The 18,371-nt window shown below is 40.7% G+C and overlaps 2 protein-coding genes across 3 annotated transcripts; both read left to right on the top strand.

Moving 5' to 3' along the window:
- Window positions 1–5,555: 5,555 nt before the first annotated feature.
- On the top strand, window positions 5,556–11,250 carry LOC117425758 (meiotic recombination protein SPO11-like). The gene is made up of 13 exons (XM_034043004.3): window positions 5,556–5,797; window positions 6,092–6,205; window positions 7,217–7,305; window positions 7,746–7,812; window positions 8,091–8,199; window positions 8,519–8,605; window positions 8,842–8,878; window positions 9,152–9,261; window positions 9,487–9,586; window positions 9,731–9,768; window positions 9,955–10,031; window positions 10,210–10,321; window positions 10,540–11,250. Exons 1-13 carry the CDS (start codon window positions 5,712–5,714, stop codon window positions 10,657–10,659), a joined length of 1,146 nt encoding a protein of 381 aa, XP_033898895.2. The 5' UTR covers window positions 5,556–5,711; the 3' UTR covers window positions 10,660–11,250.
- A 180-nt stretch (window positions 11,251–11,430) lies between these two features.
- LOC117433378 (mRNA export factor) lies at window positions 11,431–15,385 on the top strand. 2 transcript variants are annotated; one of them, XM_034055579.3, is made up of 13 exons: window positions 11,432–11,575; window positions 12,082–12,178; window positions 12,385–12,489; window positions 12,623–12,715; window positions 12,878–12,964; window positions 13,048–13,134; window positions 13,320–13,391; window positions 13,598–13,705; window positions 13,821–13,927; window positions 14,141–14,216; window positions 14,421–14,615; window positions 14,872–14,957; window positions 15,132–15,385. In XM_034055579.3, coding segments are annotated over exons 2-13 (1,107 nt in total). In that variant the 5' UTR covers window positions 11,432–11,575; window positions 12,082–12,088; the 3' UTR covers window positions 15,133–15,385. The 2 variants fall into 2 exon arrangements, with proteins under 2 accessions (XP_033911462.1, XP_033911470.1); XM_034055571.3 differs by lacking the exon at window positions 15,132–15,385 and having other exon boundaries at window positions 11,431–11,575; window positions 14,872–14,961.
- The last annotated feature ends 2,986 nt before the right edge of the window (window positions 15,386–18,371 follow it).

Genomic DNA, 18,371 nt, shown 5'->3' with positions numbered 1-18,371 from the left:
GTGCCACGCTCCTCAGAACGAGAGCAAGGAGCATCACAGTGTGGCTGCTATGGGAACATGTTACTGGAAGGATCCTAATGATACTGCATTAGCCTCTGGGGTTATCCTGGATACATCTGCAGGTATACGTTGCATAGTATGTCTTTCAAAGCAAAAATAAAACTGTTTCATTAATCGAAGCAAACTTTTTGTTTGTGTGATTGTTTCCTTCTCCATAGCCCCACTGTATTTATTTAGACGCAGTACCAGAACGATAAATAAACATCCACTATAATCACTGGAGGATCCAGGGGAAATAAGCATCTTAATTAATATCCTTTGTTTGACCAGTGTATTACTTCCCTTGAAGCGCAGTGGATTTTCACGTGGCCCGTATAAACAGCTCTTTCCTGTAACGAAGGCAGGGCCTGTTTATGCTGCGGTTGTTTCTAAATGAAAGATTTCAACTGTTTTTTTTTTTTTAAAAGATTGTGCTCAGCGCTGGAAAGTAAAGCCTTATGTGCCCCCCTCCCTCCTCCCTCCTCCCTCCTCCCTCCTCCCTCCTCCTCCAGTGAAGCAGTCTTTTCAGGCTGATTCAGGCTTGTCGTTAAGGATTAAAGGGACGTCACTTTTCTGGCAGGACAATGGGAACAAGCCACCTTTTGTTCTGGCTAAACTGCCCCTAATGACCTGCTCTATAAACAGAGGCACCGGTTAGGAGCTGAACAGCCCCCACACTGAGACACCATTGACCGGGGGAAGCAGAGCAGAAGTCTCCTCTCCTAGTCCTGCATTTACACACACACACACACACAGACACAGACACACACACACACACACACGCACGCATGTATGCACGCACGCACGCGCACACACACACACACACACACCAGAGCAGAGCAGGAGGCAGTGAGCTCACACAATCTCCTCCCCTAGTCCTGCATTTACACGCACAAAAACACAACAACCACGCACTCCCCTCACAGGTCCCTCGCGCCACACAGACTCCACCGCAATATATACAGACAATACATATAAAAACAGGCTTCATTTCAGAGCCTCATTTGCAACCTTTAGCTAAAAACACCCTGATTTATGAAGGTATGTGAACGGAAAAGATCAAACAGGAATGTTATAAAGTAGTAACAATCAACTCAAAATTTAAGTGCAAAAAATAGTGCAAAATATGGAGCAAATTGCATTTTGGTTTAACTGCCTTGATACATTTGGCAAGGTGAACAATGACACTTGCCCACGCCTATCGTATGGTGTTAGAAACACGCTCTATTACACACGGGCATGTGCTCCCTTCACACGCCTATCTGCCAAAACACTGGCCCACAGCCTGCAGGTGTCATCGTGTGAGTCAACTTGTGCAAGTCTCAACTCATATACAAACAACTCCACATGGATTAGCCTGTGATGTATACAGCAAGCAGCACAGCTTGAGTGTCATACACGCATAAAGATTGCTGGTGACCTGTGACCTGGACAATAGAAACCGAAGCAAAGGTCAGATTTATATTTTCGGTGTTTTTTTAAAAGCCAGTGACCCGGCTCTTTTGAAGTTTGGAGTACTGAGACCTCAGGCGATTCTACAGAGGGTATAGTAAAACTTGCTAACTTTAAACGCAGTAACAAGGACTCAAAGGTCAAATTCTTTTCTGTGTCCTCTTTCTCATCCTACTTACTCAGTGTTGCTCAAACCTGATATTTCTAACTATCTAAGCCAGTGAAGCTGATTGATTGGGAGCTGAGGTTTGTTTTTCTTCTAGAAACAGCCTATATTGAAAATCAGCTGAAGTATAAGAAGCACATTTAGGTAGAGTGAATTTTCCCTGGTACATAACATCTCCCATGCAGGCCTTCTTCAACAGTATTGCTTTGATACTGTTGTGTCCACATGTCCTCTGAATGTTACATTGCAACATGTTTAATAAATGCAAGGCCCTCTTAACCACTGTTATTACTGATGTGGCGGGACCCTAGACTTGAGAAGTTTGTTTGCACAGAAGCACACTCTCATTTTGTTCAGAAGGTAAAAATAAGGGTGTTCTCAAATGCAAGTTGAGTTGTGCAATTGCTTTGGCACAAAATATACTGTAAATATCAAACACCTGCAACACTGAAGGCAGCAACAGTGCGTAGTAGGAATGTAGAGAAAAAGGGTGTGTCGTAGTCAAAGAGTTTGCTGCAGAAAAGCCCTTAAGTGAGAGCATGACTACTTCTGCACTACTCTTCCCCAAACAGCAGGGGGCACTCTGCCTGACCTCCTCACCTCATTATCCTGTTACAAACCCTTTCATTCAGAACCAAAGCGCAGATCCATCATCACCTCCTCTCTGCAATCCCCTGGCTTCTTCCCTTTGTTGCTGCAAGAGCAAAAAGGGGTGTGCGCTGTACAGGGGGAAGGCTCTCCTGTTTTCCATTTGCAGGGATTAACCTGACAGATTTCCTTTTCATCTTCTCGGAGCTCTCTGGAGCTAATCACCCTCACCTGCGGGAGTCACCCTCTCATTCCTGACACCTCCCAGCCCGCTCCCTCGCTGGTCTAGTGGGAGCACACCGTGCGGGAGAGGCATGTGGTTTAATGCAAGCTGTCTGCCGCCCTATCACTATCACCGGACTTGCCAACATTTTCCTAAATCCAAAAGCAGCAGGGGCCCTGACTTTGCAAAATACCTCCCTACAGCGGGTACCAGCACAGTATCCATGACACAGCCCACATTCTCTAGCACAGACTTAGATCTGAGAAGGGTCTGCGCTAGCCAGCAGCACCGAAGAGACATTTCAGAAAAAAGTCTTATCCCCACACCCCCCACTCAAAAACATGAATTTCTCTCTTTCTGTATTAAATAATAACACCTCAAAAGGGCACGTTTTGAAGCACCTATCTGGTTGGCCACCCCATATTATAATAAAAAACTATAAAATACCATAACGTTGCCAAATATCCCATAGCTTTAACATTGGAGACAGTGCCATACTGTGTAAACTAGATTCTTTTCATGCAAAATCAAACTTGCATTATGAGGTTGTACTCAGTTGTGTTCAGGTATTCTGCATCTTGTAAAGGTTTCGCAGACCCTCAATAAGATACGTATTCATTTTGGAGTCTGAATCCAGAACACTGGATTGTTTAGAAGAGGCTTGTAATTGGATTGGATTGATTCAGTTTGGGAAGTGTACTGTATGGCCCCTATTCTTAAGCAAGTGCAAAGGCATATAAAACTATCCTAACCTTGTGAAACTAGCCTGGAATGACTGAAAGAAGCAGCTTAGTTCTTGTTCCGAGAAGTCTTGTTGGATTTGCACAGTTAACATGATTGAATTCCTCTCCCAGAGCTTGCCTTTGCACGGACCTCAAAACCAGGTCCCTACGTGCGCGAGTGTGCTTACATGTTCTAGCAGGGGTCCATTGCCTGCCTTAAACCCTTTAATTAATGGGAGTTAATCCCCTTTCTTATGAAACGGCTTTGACAATGAACTGATGCCAAGCTCTTCATCACACAGCTTTTCATTGAAAACAAACACGGTTGTCATGAAGTATGGAGGGGTTCCTCGGGAGGTGCTAATGGGGCCCCCCGGGAGCTCTCCCTCTCTGACAGGCCGAAGCAAAGAGGTGCTAAGTGCCCAGGAGCCTCGGGGCTAACAAGACCTCCACAGGGAGCTGCCTGAAACACAGCCTGGCATTTTTTTTAGTACAGGCTAATTGAAGTCTAATGGTCCATTTCCACTTGCAATGAATGCAGGCAACGTAACTTCTTGTTTACAGGAATAGGCGGCAACAGATCCAAAATGTTTTGACATGTTGATATTACGATAGTCATGATCATTTGTGAAAAGCAGAATGCACAACATGCCTTATCAAAGCATGGTCAAATCATGGTAAAGCACTGACAGGCATGGTGAATCATGATCAATCATGATAAAAAATATCTGACCATGGTAAAGCACAGTAAATTAATACTATAACCATCACAGTTACCTTGCAATACACAGTGGTGCACTAAGAATCTGAATCGCAGTGATCTGCACTTTTTTTAGTGTTGTTTCATCTGTTTTATTTTATCTGACACACCAGTGCAGGAAGTACAGAAGGCTAAACCTAACTGGCACTGCTTTTTATTCTGCTTAGCCTCACCACAAAGGGTAATACAGAGAGCACGATTTGTGGAGCCCTTCACTTCTCATTAGCTCCTGGAAGAAATACAGTCACTTACAACTGGCTTTGTATTTATTTTGGTTGGAAAGAAACAGTATTTGTAGGTGGCAGTGACCCAAAGCCACAAGCTCAAGGCTGCTTCGGCGTTTCTCTCTTCCATCCTGTTCTGCGGTCTGGGCTCCCGGTTTCTCTTTTAGTCCTAAACTTTTGATCGGTTCTTTAATTACACGCTCCTTTTTTTTTCTTTCATTCAGCTTTCCTTTTAATGTTCGGAGCATTAAGCAGGAAGGAGTGACATAGAATGCTTTGCTAAATATAAATGAGCCCAGATGAGTGTAAAGCGCACGCACGCACACACACGCAGGCCCACAAAAAATCGACAGGATTCCTATAGCCAACTGGTCCCAGCATTGGAATCGTACTGGTTATGGGTTGTATGAAGCATTGTGTTTGGACAGGTTTTTAAAGTGTTTACTCCAGTTTGTAATTAACGCCTGTTTTTTAAAAGGAGAAATTTCCATATTAGCGAATTGTATTAATAGTTTGGTTCTAGTTTTGTAAAATAACAGGTCTCAACCCTTACAATAATGTAGTACGGTACTGTACTATTACGTAATTGTGTTATACTGCTGTTCTCTACTTATGGTTTTAAATACGCTTTACTAGTTTACTATAACCAAGCAGACTGTATATGCAAACATTTCTGACACACTGCCCACATGAGCACTAAAAAACAATAGTACCGGTGTAAAACTAGCAAGAAAAGACTTGGCTGAAGCGGAAAGGAGCAGCTAAGTATTTCCTCGCTAGTTTTGTATATTTAGTTCTTATAAGTGCTTACGCATGTGCTGCCAGACTTAAACCCTTTAATTAATCGGAGATCATTCTCATTTCTCATGATTTTGTGACTTACGATCTCTTTTTATTTTGATTGATTTGGGTATTTGAGAAACTGTTCTATGCCATGGTTAAAGAAACCGAAACCCAATCCGGGACAGTCTGATGAATGAATACATCCAGATCAAAGCTTAAAAACGGTCGTTTGAATTATGCCCTAAGTGATTTATTGTGCATTCATTTGTAAAATTAATAGAATTTTTACCATTTAGAAAAAAAAAAAAAAAGGCTCGAAGCCAAACCAACATGAAAATGTTATGGCGCCATCTACACATTAGTTAAATTGCATAATTATTACATAAAAAACGGATATATAATACATGTTATGGTTACTGTACTTTATAAAAGCGTTCATAAATAAGAGAGATAACTATTCGTATTCAGTCTATCTATCTATCTATCTATCTATCTATCTATCTATCTATCTATCTATCTATATACCATTTTAAATGTACAACAAATAATTAAACACATGAATAAAAATAGAAAATAAATTACAAAACTACGGCCGTCTGTTTCAAGGTTCCCCTGCTGCCCCCGCGATGGCTTCTTTACCTCCCATGGTCACGCGGTCTTTCTCGTCGGTTTGAATTTACAAATTTTTTATTTTTTCCCCCTCAAAATAGTCGAATCGAATAATCTTTTGTTAGCAGAAAGGTTTTTGTGTGAAATGTTGACAGCTGTGGAGAAGTTAAAGGCCTCGCTGCGGCAGAGTTCATCTCCTGGCGGGGACGGAGCGGAGGCGGTAGTTAAAAAGTAAACTAACAACTTCAAAAAGTTACAACCTGGACCCGTCTTTTAGACACGTCGTACTTACTACGGAGATAATTTACTCGAAACCGTTTGGTTAGCGAGAGGACATACCGAAAATCACCGTACAGACCTTTACATATGTAACACCGACTGTGTATTTAGTAGCACAACGAAATAGCGCTTTTGGCAGCATTTTTTAAAAATTGATTTAGGCCCATAGCATAAATGTAACTTGTGTTCACATTTTAGCAAGATACGTAATAATCCTTGTAAGTATTTATTTGTTTTTGCTTTCAGGGTGGATGTCCTGAAAGCCATTGAAGAAGTGATCCAGGATATCGTACTCCAGCTGTCTCAGGGGAAAGCACCAGCCCTCAGCTTCCATAAGAGGACCCAGTGGTCAAACATCAGGTTGCCTTCTCATCACTGCAGAAATGACTTTGGAAAGAGAGAGCTCAATCCAGCTATTATTAAGAACAATCAACAGCAATAACAGGAATGTCTACAGGAACTGTTCACTAGATCTGTGCACTTGTTTCTATAGAATATATTAAAGAGGCTGGGATAGTAGATAAGTCAGAATTTTCTATAGACATTCCCATATAGGATTTACTTTGTAGCCTGATTTTAATTTCACCACTCTTTTCCTCAGCACCAAACAGCTGCAAATCTGGCTGTATTAAACAATAAATATTGTTGAAAATCTAAAAACACATTTAAAGAATAAACACCTACATAGTCCAAATGAATATAAGAGATGCAGGTTGTGTCTTGAACCCAGAGTAAGCTGCCTTCCAACAAGTTAATAATCAGTGTCTTATAAGTTGTAAAGTATTTGGCATGGTAACATTTTGGGGCGAAGGAATAACCACAAAAAAAAAAAGACTTTGGTTGAAAGACTGACTAAATATGTTGAGAATTCAGTCACTGGCAGCAATATCATACAATACTGGTAGGAATTCAAATGGAAGTTCATTGAAGTGCTGCATATGCCCCTGAGCCCCGATGCTAAACTAACTTCCTGACTGAGAGCCATTTTGATCTCCCCAAAACAAAGTGCTTTCAGCACTTTTATATAAATCTTGCCTTAACATGTGTAACTTCTGACGTTTTGAACAGAATGAAGCTGTTAGCCTCCCCCCCACACACACACACATCAAAAGCAGCTTGAATCAAGCCTTTTATTTATTTATGAGCATATCTTTGGGACTCATGCTCGGAGAATACAATGACAGATAGAAATGTTTAGTTCTGCTGGCAACAGCGTTTTCTCCATTTCCGCATTTGCAAAAACACTTAAAAAAGGACACTGACAAATGGAGCCAGTTTATTACTAGAAATGATAAATGACCTGTCAAAAAGTCACTGTTTGGTATCGGATCCTGCAGTCTTTTCTAACTAAATTCTGTCCTTTGACCACAGGTTTGATGACACAGTGGGCCTCCAGATGGCCCCAGATTGCACTGTCAGCACAGTTAGAAGTGATTGTTGTACATCTGTTGTAAGATTTTGTAAGTCCAGATTTTAATATAAGATCATTTCCTGTAAAATCCCACAGTTAAACATATGCTGAAGGAGAAGATTTCTTGTCATTAATGCCAAGACTTTTATTGCTTATGAAATTCAAACACCTGTCTGCTTTCTGTTTGGAGTCTGCTATCTCAATGGGAACTGTCTCATTAAAAATAAATAAATAAACCTCAGTAAATCAATAAAAACATTACCTACCTGTCGATAACAAAGGTAAACGCTACTTGGTAAGGCCTTCTGACCATGATTAGACATAGTAGTCAAAAGCATAGAGAGCGTTGCAAATTATAGTAAAGCATACTGTAGTAGAAGACTTGCTAGAGTATAAGGAAGCAATGTATCACAGAGAAGCATGAACACATATGTACTGACTGAACAGCACTGAAAAATGAAAGTATGATATCTGTTTTATCATTTACAGCTTTAATCCTGAAGGTGCTGTCTATGATCTATAAACTGGTGCAAAGCAATACATATGCCACTAAAAGGTAATACATTTGTGTATTGCGCATATAACGTTTGCCTGATAATTTAGCTGTACCAACTTTAATGAGATTCACCAACTCTCCTGTCCCTGTTCATTCAGGTAATTACCAGCTATACAGTACATTGTGATTCTACCTGCCCTAAAGTTGTGCCGTTTTGAAGTGTTTTTACCTGAAAGCAGACTAGAATAAATAAATAAGCATGTCTCAGTGATTATTATTAGTGAACTCTTCTGCTTTCTAGATACACCTCTTTAAAAAGTGCATGCTTGTGTTTGCAGAGACATCTATTACAATGACACACAGCTTTTTGGATCTCAGAGAACTTTGGACCTTATCGTCACTGACATTTCCTGTATGCTTAAGGTCCCTCGAAGAAGCCTGCATGTGGTAAGCACTGCTACTGTCACCTACACAGATTGACACTTTTCAAAGATGTTTTTTTTTTGTATACTGTGTTGTACAGGAGTGAATGAAAGTTTCCCATTGAGCGGGTGAAAAGTAGAGAAGACTTGGTAGGTAGAGGCGCTTTGGAAAGTAAGCAGGCACCAGGCCTGAAGAAAGATTTAAACACGTGACCTTCTGATCAGTGGGGAAGCAAGCTTCCTTTAGAAGTTTAGACCATCTTACAAAGGCTCCTGATTTAGAGTTGCTCACTAGAATTATAAAAATATATATATTTGAGCTTTTTTTCTTTGTGTATTTCCAGCTTGCCACCTCCAAAGGTTTCATTGCAGGTGATTTATGTTACACTGAGGAAGATGGAACAAGGGTGAACTGTTCCGCCAACTCAACGGTGAGTGAGTGAGACTAAGTAGTTCCACTTTCGACCTGTGATGTAATTAACTGTCAAACACAGATATTGCACAAGAAGGAATTAATACCGCAACTTAATGACCCGACCACTATCTCAGCTATACACATATTTCAGATTATAGTCTCATGAGGCGATCATTCTGTGGTTTAATTCTGCACAGTAACGATTTTCATGGGATGTTGCAGATGCTTTGTAATATGTGTTTCTGTGTTTAGGCTGTTCTGGTACCATCAAATATTTGTGGAATAAAGAGTATCCTTTAATTAAACACATTCAGTTGTGATTTTTTTTTCTTTTATATAAGTCTGTCTCTTGTGTATCCTTTTAACCTTGTTTATTAAACAAACTGAGGTCTGTTCAATTGATCTAAACGACGGTGGATCTAAATACTGTCCACTTTTAAAAATGATAAAATGTAATATTATTTTGTAATATTATTTTCTGCAGTAAACAGCACTGTATTTTCTCTGTTATAAGAATAGGACATTTCTGTTCACAATGTTGCCCAGTACCTTAACAGTGAAGATGTCTCCTCAGCGGCTCAGTTTCTTCTGATTGTGGAAAAGGATGCCACTTTCCAGAGGCTGCTGGATGATGAGTTTTGTATAAAACTGGCTCCATGTATAATTATTACAGTAAGCCACTGCCTCTGTCAGCCTTGCTAATCCAGTGTTATAAACAATAGAAGTCACTACAGTAATCAGTACTTACTATAGGGCTACTGGTACTCACTGCCTGCCAAACCCACTACCATCTGCATTTCACCCACCTCTGTAAACACAGTGTGTCTTGAAGACATGAATCATACTTAACTAGTGGTTCCTCCTCCACCACACTCTATTCAGGGCTTTGTTTTGCAGGGTAAAGGAGTTCCAGATTTGAACACCAGGCTGATGGTGAGGAAGCTGTGGGATTCTCTTCACATTCCAATATTTGCACTGGTCGATGCAGATCCACATGGTACTTATCCTGCTCCTTACTCTCGCCCAAGATTAATGACTGTTTATGTTACAATTTGGACATGCCTGAAATGATCTGGTAAACTAAATGCAGTGGGAATAGAAGCTGATCCTGCGCAGTGCTAATTGTAACCTTCTTTTTAAGGTATTGAAATCATGTGCATTTACAAGTATGGCTCCATGGTAAGCATAATAACCAATTGATTTTTTAAAAATCATACATAGTTTTTTTTTTTTATAATGTAACTAAAGAAATCATACCTGATGGTGAAGGAGCCACGGATATTCTTCACCACTGCTATTTAAAAAAAAAATGATGCGGTTGTATTTTTTAAAGTACTCTTTTGTCAATACATTTTTTCTTGGCAGTCCATGTCATTCGACACACGCAGTCTGACTGTGCCTGCTGTGATGTGGCTGGGCCTTCTTCCGTCAGACATGAAGAGGTTAGCTAGATCACTATTTAAATAAGAATCGTTGTATGTAGAGCGCACAGAACACAAACATTATTCTAACCTTAGTTCTCATGGAAGGTGGGAGGTTGACAGTGTTGCATGCCTGTAGGTTTTCCCAGTAGACATATCTACAAGAATACTAATAAGAGCATGATCTTCTCTGTTCTAGACTGAATGTTCCTAAGGAAGTCTTAATCCCACTCACAAAAAGGGACCTCAGCAAACTCAACAGCCTCCAAAAGAGACCTTACATGTCTTGCCAGCCGCTCTGGAACAAAGAAGTATGTCAATAAAAGTTTGATCTATGGAAGTCATTTCAACAAGTCGAAAACCTTAATGCAAACAATGATACTACAGATGAAAATCTGCTTCTTCAGTTTCAAATGTGTCTAATAATATTATTTTTTTTCTTTTATAGTCAAGCCAAACAAACCCAATTGTCTGTGATTAAAAGCAATAATGGCAGCTTTGATATTTTTTGTCTCGTTTTGTTTTGCAGATGGAGATCATGGTGAAATGTAACATGAAGGCTGAGCTCCAGTCTCTGACAGCCTTAGCCCCAGACTACCTCACACGAGTGTACCTGCCTAATAAACTGCAATTTGGAGGGTGGATATGATCTCTGTCTGCCCTCTGCTGGACTGATAAAGCACAGTCGTATTGTTTCACAGCTTGCTGCAATGTGTATAGGGTACTGTATATGGTTACATACAGACTCAATCACTATGATTTTTTTTTTTCAGTCAAATCCCAGTTGGTCACCTCCACAGTACCAGTTGATATAGAATTCCCCTTATGTTTTGTTTAGCTACAATGGGAGTTTAGAGAATTCAGCCTGATGGTGACGTTGATGTTGGTGGATGTGGAGTTAGTAATTCTTCATTCTCGTTTCACAGTCTTGCCCTATGATATTGTCTGTAGCTAAAGAGATTGTTCGATACACATTAGACTACAACGTGTACAGAAATCTGGACTGTTTGGGATTACCCAAGGATCTGAATGGATAAGCATGGCAAACTTAATAAAAGCTATTTATTTTCACAGTTCAAATTATTTAAAATACACATACCGGTACTATGTTGCAAAAATGTACTGTTACTTGTAATCTTGTTTGTGGGGCTAATGTTCAGATAACAAACACTGTTAAATAAATCGGATCTGGAAAGAAAATGCGTAACTGAGCAGCTTGTGTGTGTGTGTGTGTGGAAACGAATTTCTCGCTTTAATTATTGACTAGCAACACCTCCTGCTAAAATGGCTATTCCCGTAAATGTAAGGACCCTCTGGGAATTGTACAGAAACGAACAAGCATGACAAATGTATCTGTCATTACACGATCGGAAAGGTAAACCCATAATCAACAAGTACTATGCTAAATCTTACGGAGTCTACTAGCTGTAGAAGTTTGTACGGCTGAGCTTCCCGTAGAAGGAACGTGTGACCTCATCAAGGCGCGCTGATGCAGTGAAGGGAGTTTCGGCGCTATAGCACATTCCCCTCTCCCTGGACCAGTCCAGCACCGAATCGCAGACAATGTGAGTAAATACGGGATTATATCACGTATCGGGTGCTGTAGGTACTGGGCTGTTAGTAAATGTGAAGGCGTTCGTATATTTATAAGATGCATTGTAACGTTTTCAATTTGTGTCTATAAAGTTATCGGTAAAAAAATAAAACACAATTCAGTGGTAGTGAAAAATAATTACATAGACTGTAAAAATGTAAAAGTTTAGTGTTTGATTTTCATAATATATGCCAGAAACCGACTAATGGGCTTATGGTAATGGAGAAAGTTTGGAAATTAAAACCATCCTTATTAATAGAATATACGATAGCCTATTTAAATTGCAGAGCGAGTGGGACTGCTCATTGCTGTTCTGTGGGCTTTGCCAATTTTTACATTGCTATGTGGCTATTTGCTTCTCTGGTTAGATATAATAATTCACATTGTGCTTTAGAGATTTTTACTGAAAAGCGAAATATAACTTCTAACTGAGGGTCAGTAATGCATCCCCGTGACAAACCTGCTGTCTCCCTGCAGAACTAGGATGAGTATGTTTGGGACAAATACCGGCTTTGGATCAGGAGGCACCAGCATGTTTGGAAACACCACCACAGATAACCACAATCCAATGAAGGTGCAGTACCTTTGTCAGCTAATGTATACAGGGTTCCAAAGAGAGACAGCAAACACAGGCTTGTTTTATAGTGGAATCAGTTATGTTGTGTCAAATGTTTACAAATAACTGACTAAGCTCTACTTCAGTTTCACTAACTGAATGAACTTGTGTTTTTGTAAAATATCTGCAATGCAATGTTAATATGTAGTTTTCGGTTCTTGCAGGATTTTGAGGTGACATCTCCCCCTGATGACAGTATCAGCTGTCTGGCCTTCAGCCCCCCAGCCATGACAGGGAACTTCCTGATTGGGGGGTCCTGGGCCAATGATGTAAGTTGAGAGTGTGTAGCAGGTTTTGTGTGGGTGTAGGAGTGATCTGGAAGGAGAGGAAATGTGTGAGTCTGTGTGTGAATTGTCAGTGATCTTTGCATCATTTCCCGTGACTCCTCTCTGCCTTGGATAGGTGCGTTGTTGGGAGGTACAGGATAGTGGGCAGACTGTCCCCAAGGCACAGCAGATGCACACAGGGCCGGTGCTGGATGTCTGTTGGAGTGACGTACGTACACATTTTTTTTCTTTTTTTTTATCTTTAGCTTCTGCAACTCCTGTATTCGTATATCATAGTGTTTTATGCCCTTTAAGCTATAGGACAATAATGCACCAATTATCTGCCAGTGTTTTTAAGTGTTAATAAAGTGCCTTATTTTCTGAATTGCAGGATGGAAGCAAAGTTTTTACAGCATCATGTGACAAAACTGCTAAAGTGTGGGATCTTAACAGCAACCAGGCAATGCAGATAGCCCAGGTAAGAGTTCAGAGCTTGTACTGCGTAAAAATATGTATTTCAAGTCCCGGTGTGCACAGTGGCTTACTGTTTTCTCATTTCAGCATGATGCACCTATTAGGAGTATTCACTGGATAAAAGCTCCAAACTATAGCTGTGTCATGACAGGAAGCTGGGACAAGACTTTGAAGGTATTGGAGAGTTTATACTTCATTTTAAACGGGCACAGTGCATTGAGTGGTGTTTGTTTGTTTGTTTGTTTGGCTTTTTGGGGGGGAGGAGGGTGTGGTTACTGAAGCCAAGCACTCCCTTTTAGTATGTGCAATTTATATACACACACACACAGTATATATGATGGAAATCATTATCCTTTTAGTTCTGGGACACGCGTTCCCCAAACCCAATGATGTCTCTTCAACTGCCAGAAAGGTCCTACTGTGCTGATGTGGTGAGTAATGAAGAATAAATCCTGTGTAGCATTATTCTGGGGCTGCTGTCTGCTGTGAAATTGGAACTGAGTCCGGTGGGAGGTGGTTGATGAGAGTACTTACAGGAACAGTAGAATGGTAGCGCTTCCTCATACTGTGATGGTTGGGCTCACATAGGGGGAGTGTGTGATTTGAATTGAGTAAACCCTGAGCGTGTCTCCTGCAGGTGTACCCCATGGCAGTTGTCGCCAGTGCAGAACGGGGGCTGATTATCTACCAGCTAGAGAACCAGCCCTCAGAGTTTCGCAGGATAGATTCTCCCCTGAAACACCAGGTAACTGCCATCGGAAATGTATTCACACTTTAATCGGGGATTGGGACTATACTTCCATTCAGTTTTCTGGGCTACTTGTTCATTCTCATCTGTCTTTTCTTCCTGCTCTCTCTAGCATCGATGCATTGCCATCTTTAAGGACAAGCAGAACAAACCGACAGGGTTCGCCCTGGGGAGCATTGAAGGGAGGGTTGCTATTCACTATATCAACCCACCCAACCCGTACGTATCCCACAGTTTATCAACTCTTCTGCAACAAATTCAGTTCTTGCAGGGGCTGTCCTTCTGCATGCAAGCACGTGCTTTAAAATAAAACAAATAGAACTGCAAGGCTTGATCGATGTCTATTGAAAATACTAAAAGGGCAACATGAAGGTCAGTTTTTGTTGTTGTTGCTGATGGAAACATCTTGATGATTCTTCCTCTGATTTACAGAGCTAAGGATAACTTCACCTTCAAGTGCCACAGATCCAATGGAACCAACACCTCGGCACCACAGGATATTTACGCTGTGAGTAAAACTGCAGCCTGCACCACAGAGAAAGTGCAATACCATGAAATGGTGGTTTGAACTGAATTGCAACTTATTGGGTGGGGAAGCAGTGTGCCAGTAGAGGTGGTGCAGGATTATTTAGAGCTGAGATTTTCCTCATCTGGGAATGCGGCATGGGTTCTTTTCTGTAGTGGGAGCGTAACATATGTTGTCTCTTCACAGGTTAACGCAATCTCCTTCCACCCGGTCCACGGGACTCTGGCTACGGTGGGCTCTGACGGACGGTTTAGTTTCTGGGACAAAGACGCGCGCACCAAACTGAAAACCTCTGAGCAGCTGGACCAGCCAATCACAGCCTGCTGCTTCAACAGCAACGGAAACATCTTTGCCTACGCCTCCAGCTATGACTGGTCAAAGGTAAGGACTGTCTCATTGGACCTTTGAACTACTGATTCTCTCTGTGTGGTTTCCAGACCATCAATATACCACCAGTAGCAATATATTGAGAGCGCAGTAACTGTAAGTAATATGAGTGTGGTACAAATGTAGCTTTTTAAAACTTTAGACTTATTGCGTGTATAAATTTACAATCAGATGATACATTTTAATCTGAAGGAGTTAAAAGGTAGGAGAGAAGAAATACTAACCTATAGCTAATTGTGTTTGAATCCAGGGACATGAGTACTACAATCCACAGAAAAAGAACTATATCTTCCTTCGCAATGCAGCAGAGGAACTGAAACCCAGGAACAAGAAATGGTGAGAGCTTCATTGATTACCCTGCAAAACATAGATTTTGTTTCAATGTAAGATGAGATGGAATGTGACAACCATTGACACTTCTACTTATTCAAGAAGCCAACATTTAACCAATTTAAAAAATATATTTATAACAGTAATATTAATTTGATCAACTTTTACTTTTGTCTTTAGATTTTACCAGCTGTTTCATCTCTGTTGTTGGACACCAGGAGGTCTACTTGAATTCAGAAGACCTGCCTTAATATGTATATACAAGAGAAACTGTTTCCGCTTGCACTAGGACCAGGGTGGGGCAATGCTGGCAGTCTCTAGGGGAGGGGCTTTCTACTCACAAGAGGACTGGGGTGTGGCATCCTTTTTTTTTTTTTTTTTTTCAGTTTTTTCAACATTTCTTTTTTTTTTTAAATAAAATTATTTGGATTCCAGTTGTGTCTCACAGAACAGTATTCTTGGCTAAATTCAGCCTATCAACAGGTATTTGTGGGCTCCCTGCTAGTGTTGTTAATAGTTTATAGAGCTTGAATGTTATCCAGTGTTTGTCAGATCTGCATGTTAAATATTGATGTTAGCTTTAGTGTTGATGCATTGTAAGGTCATGTATTTAATATTCAATAGTCTTTTGAAGAAATGTTTAAAGTTCAACGGCACTGTGGAAATGTCATGCACTCTTTATTCTAGTCATTGTAGTTGAGAAATGTATCCACCAGGGGGCTCAGTTGTATTTTATTGGTCAGTAAACCTTTTGAGCAGGTGCATGTTTTATCCAAGAGGTGGCACTTGCAGCAAACATTTCATTTGAGGTACATGGTGTGAGAAGTGAAAAGGTTTTTCTTCAGTGTTGGGAGTCTAAACCTGCACAGGTCAACAGAACACAAATCTCTTGACCTTGTTATACTTTTACTCTTTAGTGGTAATAATGTGTACAAATGCGGTTGCTGAACAGGTCTGGCCTGGCTATGTGATTCTAAACACAGCTTAGAGAAGTGTCTTCTTTCTCGTATCTATCTAATCAGTCAAGGATATGTACAAAACCACTTGTTAACAGTCAGACATTTCGTTTATTTATATTACAGACAAAATGAACCACAAAAGGAAATCCGTTTTTTTTTTTTTTTTTTTTTTTAAACGTCATTTCAGTTTTGCAGAATTCTATAGATAAATAATTCAAAAGGGCATATTCCTGGACCTGCCTGTAAATTCTGTAAGATCTTTGTCCTGCTGGGATCTGAACTTGACCTGTACAGTACATTATAGCTTGAAGATAAAGTGAGTTTCTCTGCTTTGTTTGGCGAGGCTCAAGAGACCAGCCCGCGAATCAGCAGCGGGTATCTCCAGAGTGGATTAAAACAAACTGCTGTGTGAGTTTGGAGCTGTAGCAGGAGTGTGCACGAGACGTCCAGCAGTGATTTATAGTGTCAGGTGGGTTTTCAGTAAATAAGGTGATGATAACAGAAGGTGCCAACTCCCTTAAACTGACCCCCCACCCCCCCCATACACATTTTTTGTTTATTATTAACAGACACTTTAAATACACCTTTTCAGTATTTACATGATCTGTGTGTGTGGTTATTGAGCAATGTCTCTTGACTTGGTGCAATAGGGCAATCCCCAGAAAGACTTTGCACTTTATTTCTGTATATTTTAACTGGAATTCCTTACTTTAATATCCCCTTATAGCCACCACATGATTTTCATTTATTTAGATAAGATCACTACTTCAGTCGTGACTTAAGCAAAGTAAATCCAGGAGCACACAGATGAAGTGCTAGTTTATTAAACTCCACTGCTTTACTGTGGCTACCTCAGCCTTGCCCTGATCAATTGAACTGACAGCGGCTCTTAATTACCCTTGTATGGTACTGTGTTGCACTGACTCCATACCAGCTGTGTGGGGTTAGGAATGCTGTTTGAGAAGCGCGCACAACTGTGCTGCTAGCGGGAGAGCACGTAGCATTTCCTGCCAATGTCAATAGATTTTTCAAAAGTGTCAAACGTTTAGTTGCTTGTACTGTAAAGTTTACTAAGCTGTGCTATACTGCTCCCACTAATCCTCTCTCAAAAGCTGTTGTACATTCTGTATGTATTCCTATACTGTACATGCTGCTGTCTGTCCTGTTCATATTATAATGCTCTGTTCTGTGTTCCAGAGTTCCCTGTGTTAAAGCAGGGGGATATGTCTATCCAGTTTTTCAAGACTATTAAATGAACACAATAATGCTTTCATGGATATATTAATTTGACAGAATGCTGCATGCAAACATGAAAGAATTGCCATGTGAGATGAACCAGGCCTTCTCCACTCCACACAAATGCTATGTGTAAATTATTCTAAGTGTAAATTATTTTTATATACCCAAAGGATCAAAAGAAAGGTGAGAGGTAGAGCTGAGGAGTTGGGAATTAACAGGTGGATATGAAGAAGGGAGTGAACAATGGCGTGTTGCTAGCAAGAGGTGGTATATGGTTCTCTGGTGTAAAAGAAGACTTAGAAGTGAGAACCAACTGGAGTTTATTGAGGTCATTATAACACTATGTACCTGACGGGGGAACTACATAGAGGTCTGTACCTATTCCCGATGCTCAACAAACGCGGGTCCCTGTATTATTTAAATGAATTATATTTGGGTTCTGGGTCCTAAAATGCCTGATGACTCCATCTTATATTAGATGATAGCCTTCCCTCTGATTTAAAGCTTCTGTACACTAAATGGAATTCTTTCTAACCTTGGGCAGTACTCATAAAGCATTAGCGTGCCGGGCAATTGCTTTGTGGCTGCATTGCAGATTTATATTCGTTACGCTGCACTGCTTCGGGAATGTGTAAGCAAGATCTTGAAGACGAGGTGCATCTAAGCTCAAGCGACTCCCTTAAAAAAAAACATTTGAGATTCTTTCTGGTTCACTGACTCCTTGACATGTTTCCTGCTATTGTTTGTGTGTGCAACATTGGAGAGTTATAAATAATCCCAGTGCCCTGCTACTGGTCACACTCCACTGCGGAGCAAGACAACCTGCAGCCTTCTCCTTTTCATTGTGTGACTGAACACCTGCTGCATCCATACCTGTGTTATTAACACACACGCACGCACACACACACACACACAGGTCACTGGCTAAGCACAGTACTGTGGTCATGAATGATCTCTCCTTGGACAATAACCAACTGTTACAACTGTTAATTAAAACTGCAAAAAGGCTTTTGACCTGACAAGTCAACAGCTCCTCAGGCATGCAAATCTGGGATACCTGAACATTGAACAACCCCACTTACCTGACCGGTACCACTTGAGCTGTTAAACTCTGTTTGCACTGCAGCATCCTTTACAGCACCGGTACCACTTCAATAGCTCAGCTGTTAAACTCTGTTTGCACTGCAGCATCCTTTACAGGACTGGTACCACTTCAATAGCT

This window comes from Acipenser ruthenus, chromosome 29 (genome assembly GCF_902713425.1).
Source record: "Acipenser ruthenus chromosome 29, fAciRut3.2 maternal haplotype, whole genome shotgun sequence".
Classification (NCBI taxonomy): Eukaryota; Metazoa; Chordata; class Actinopteri; order Acipenseriformes; family Acipenseridae; genus Acipenser; species Acipenser ruthenus.
Note: the sequence above shows the minus strand (reverse complement) of the source record. Positions and strands in the feature narration are given on the sequence as shown.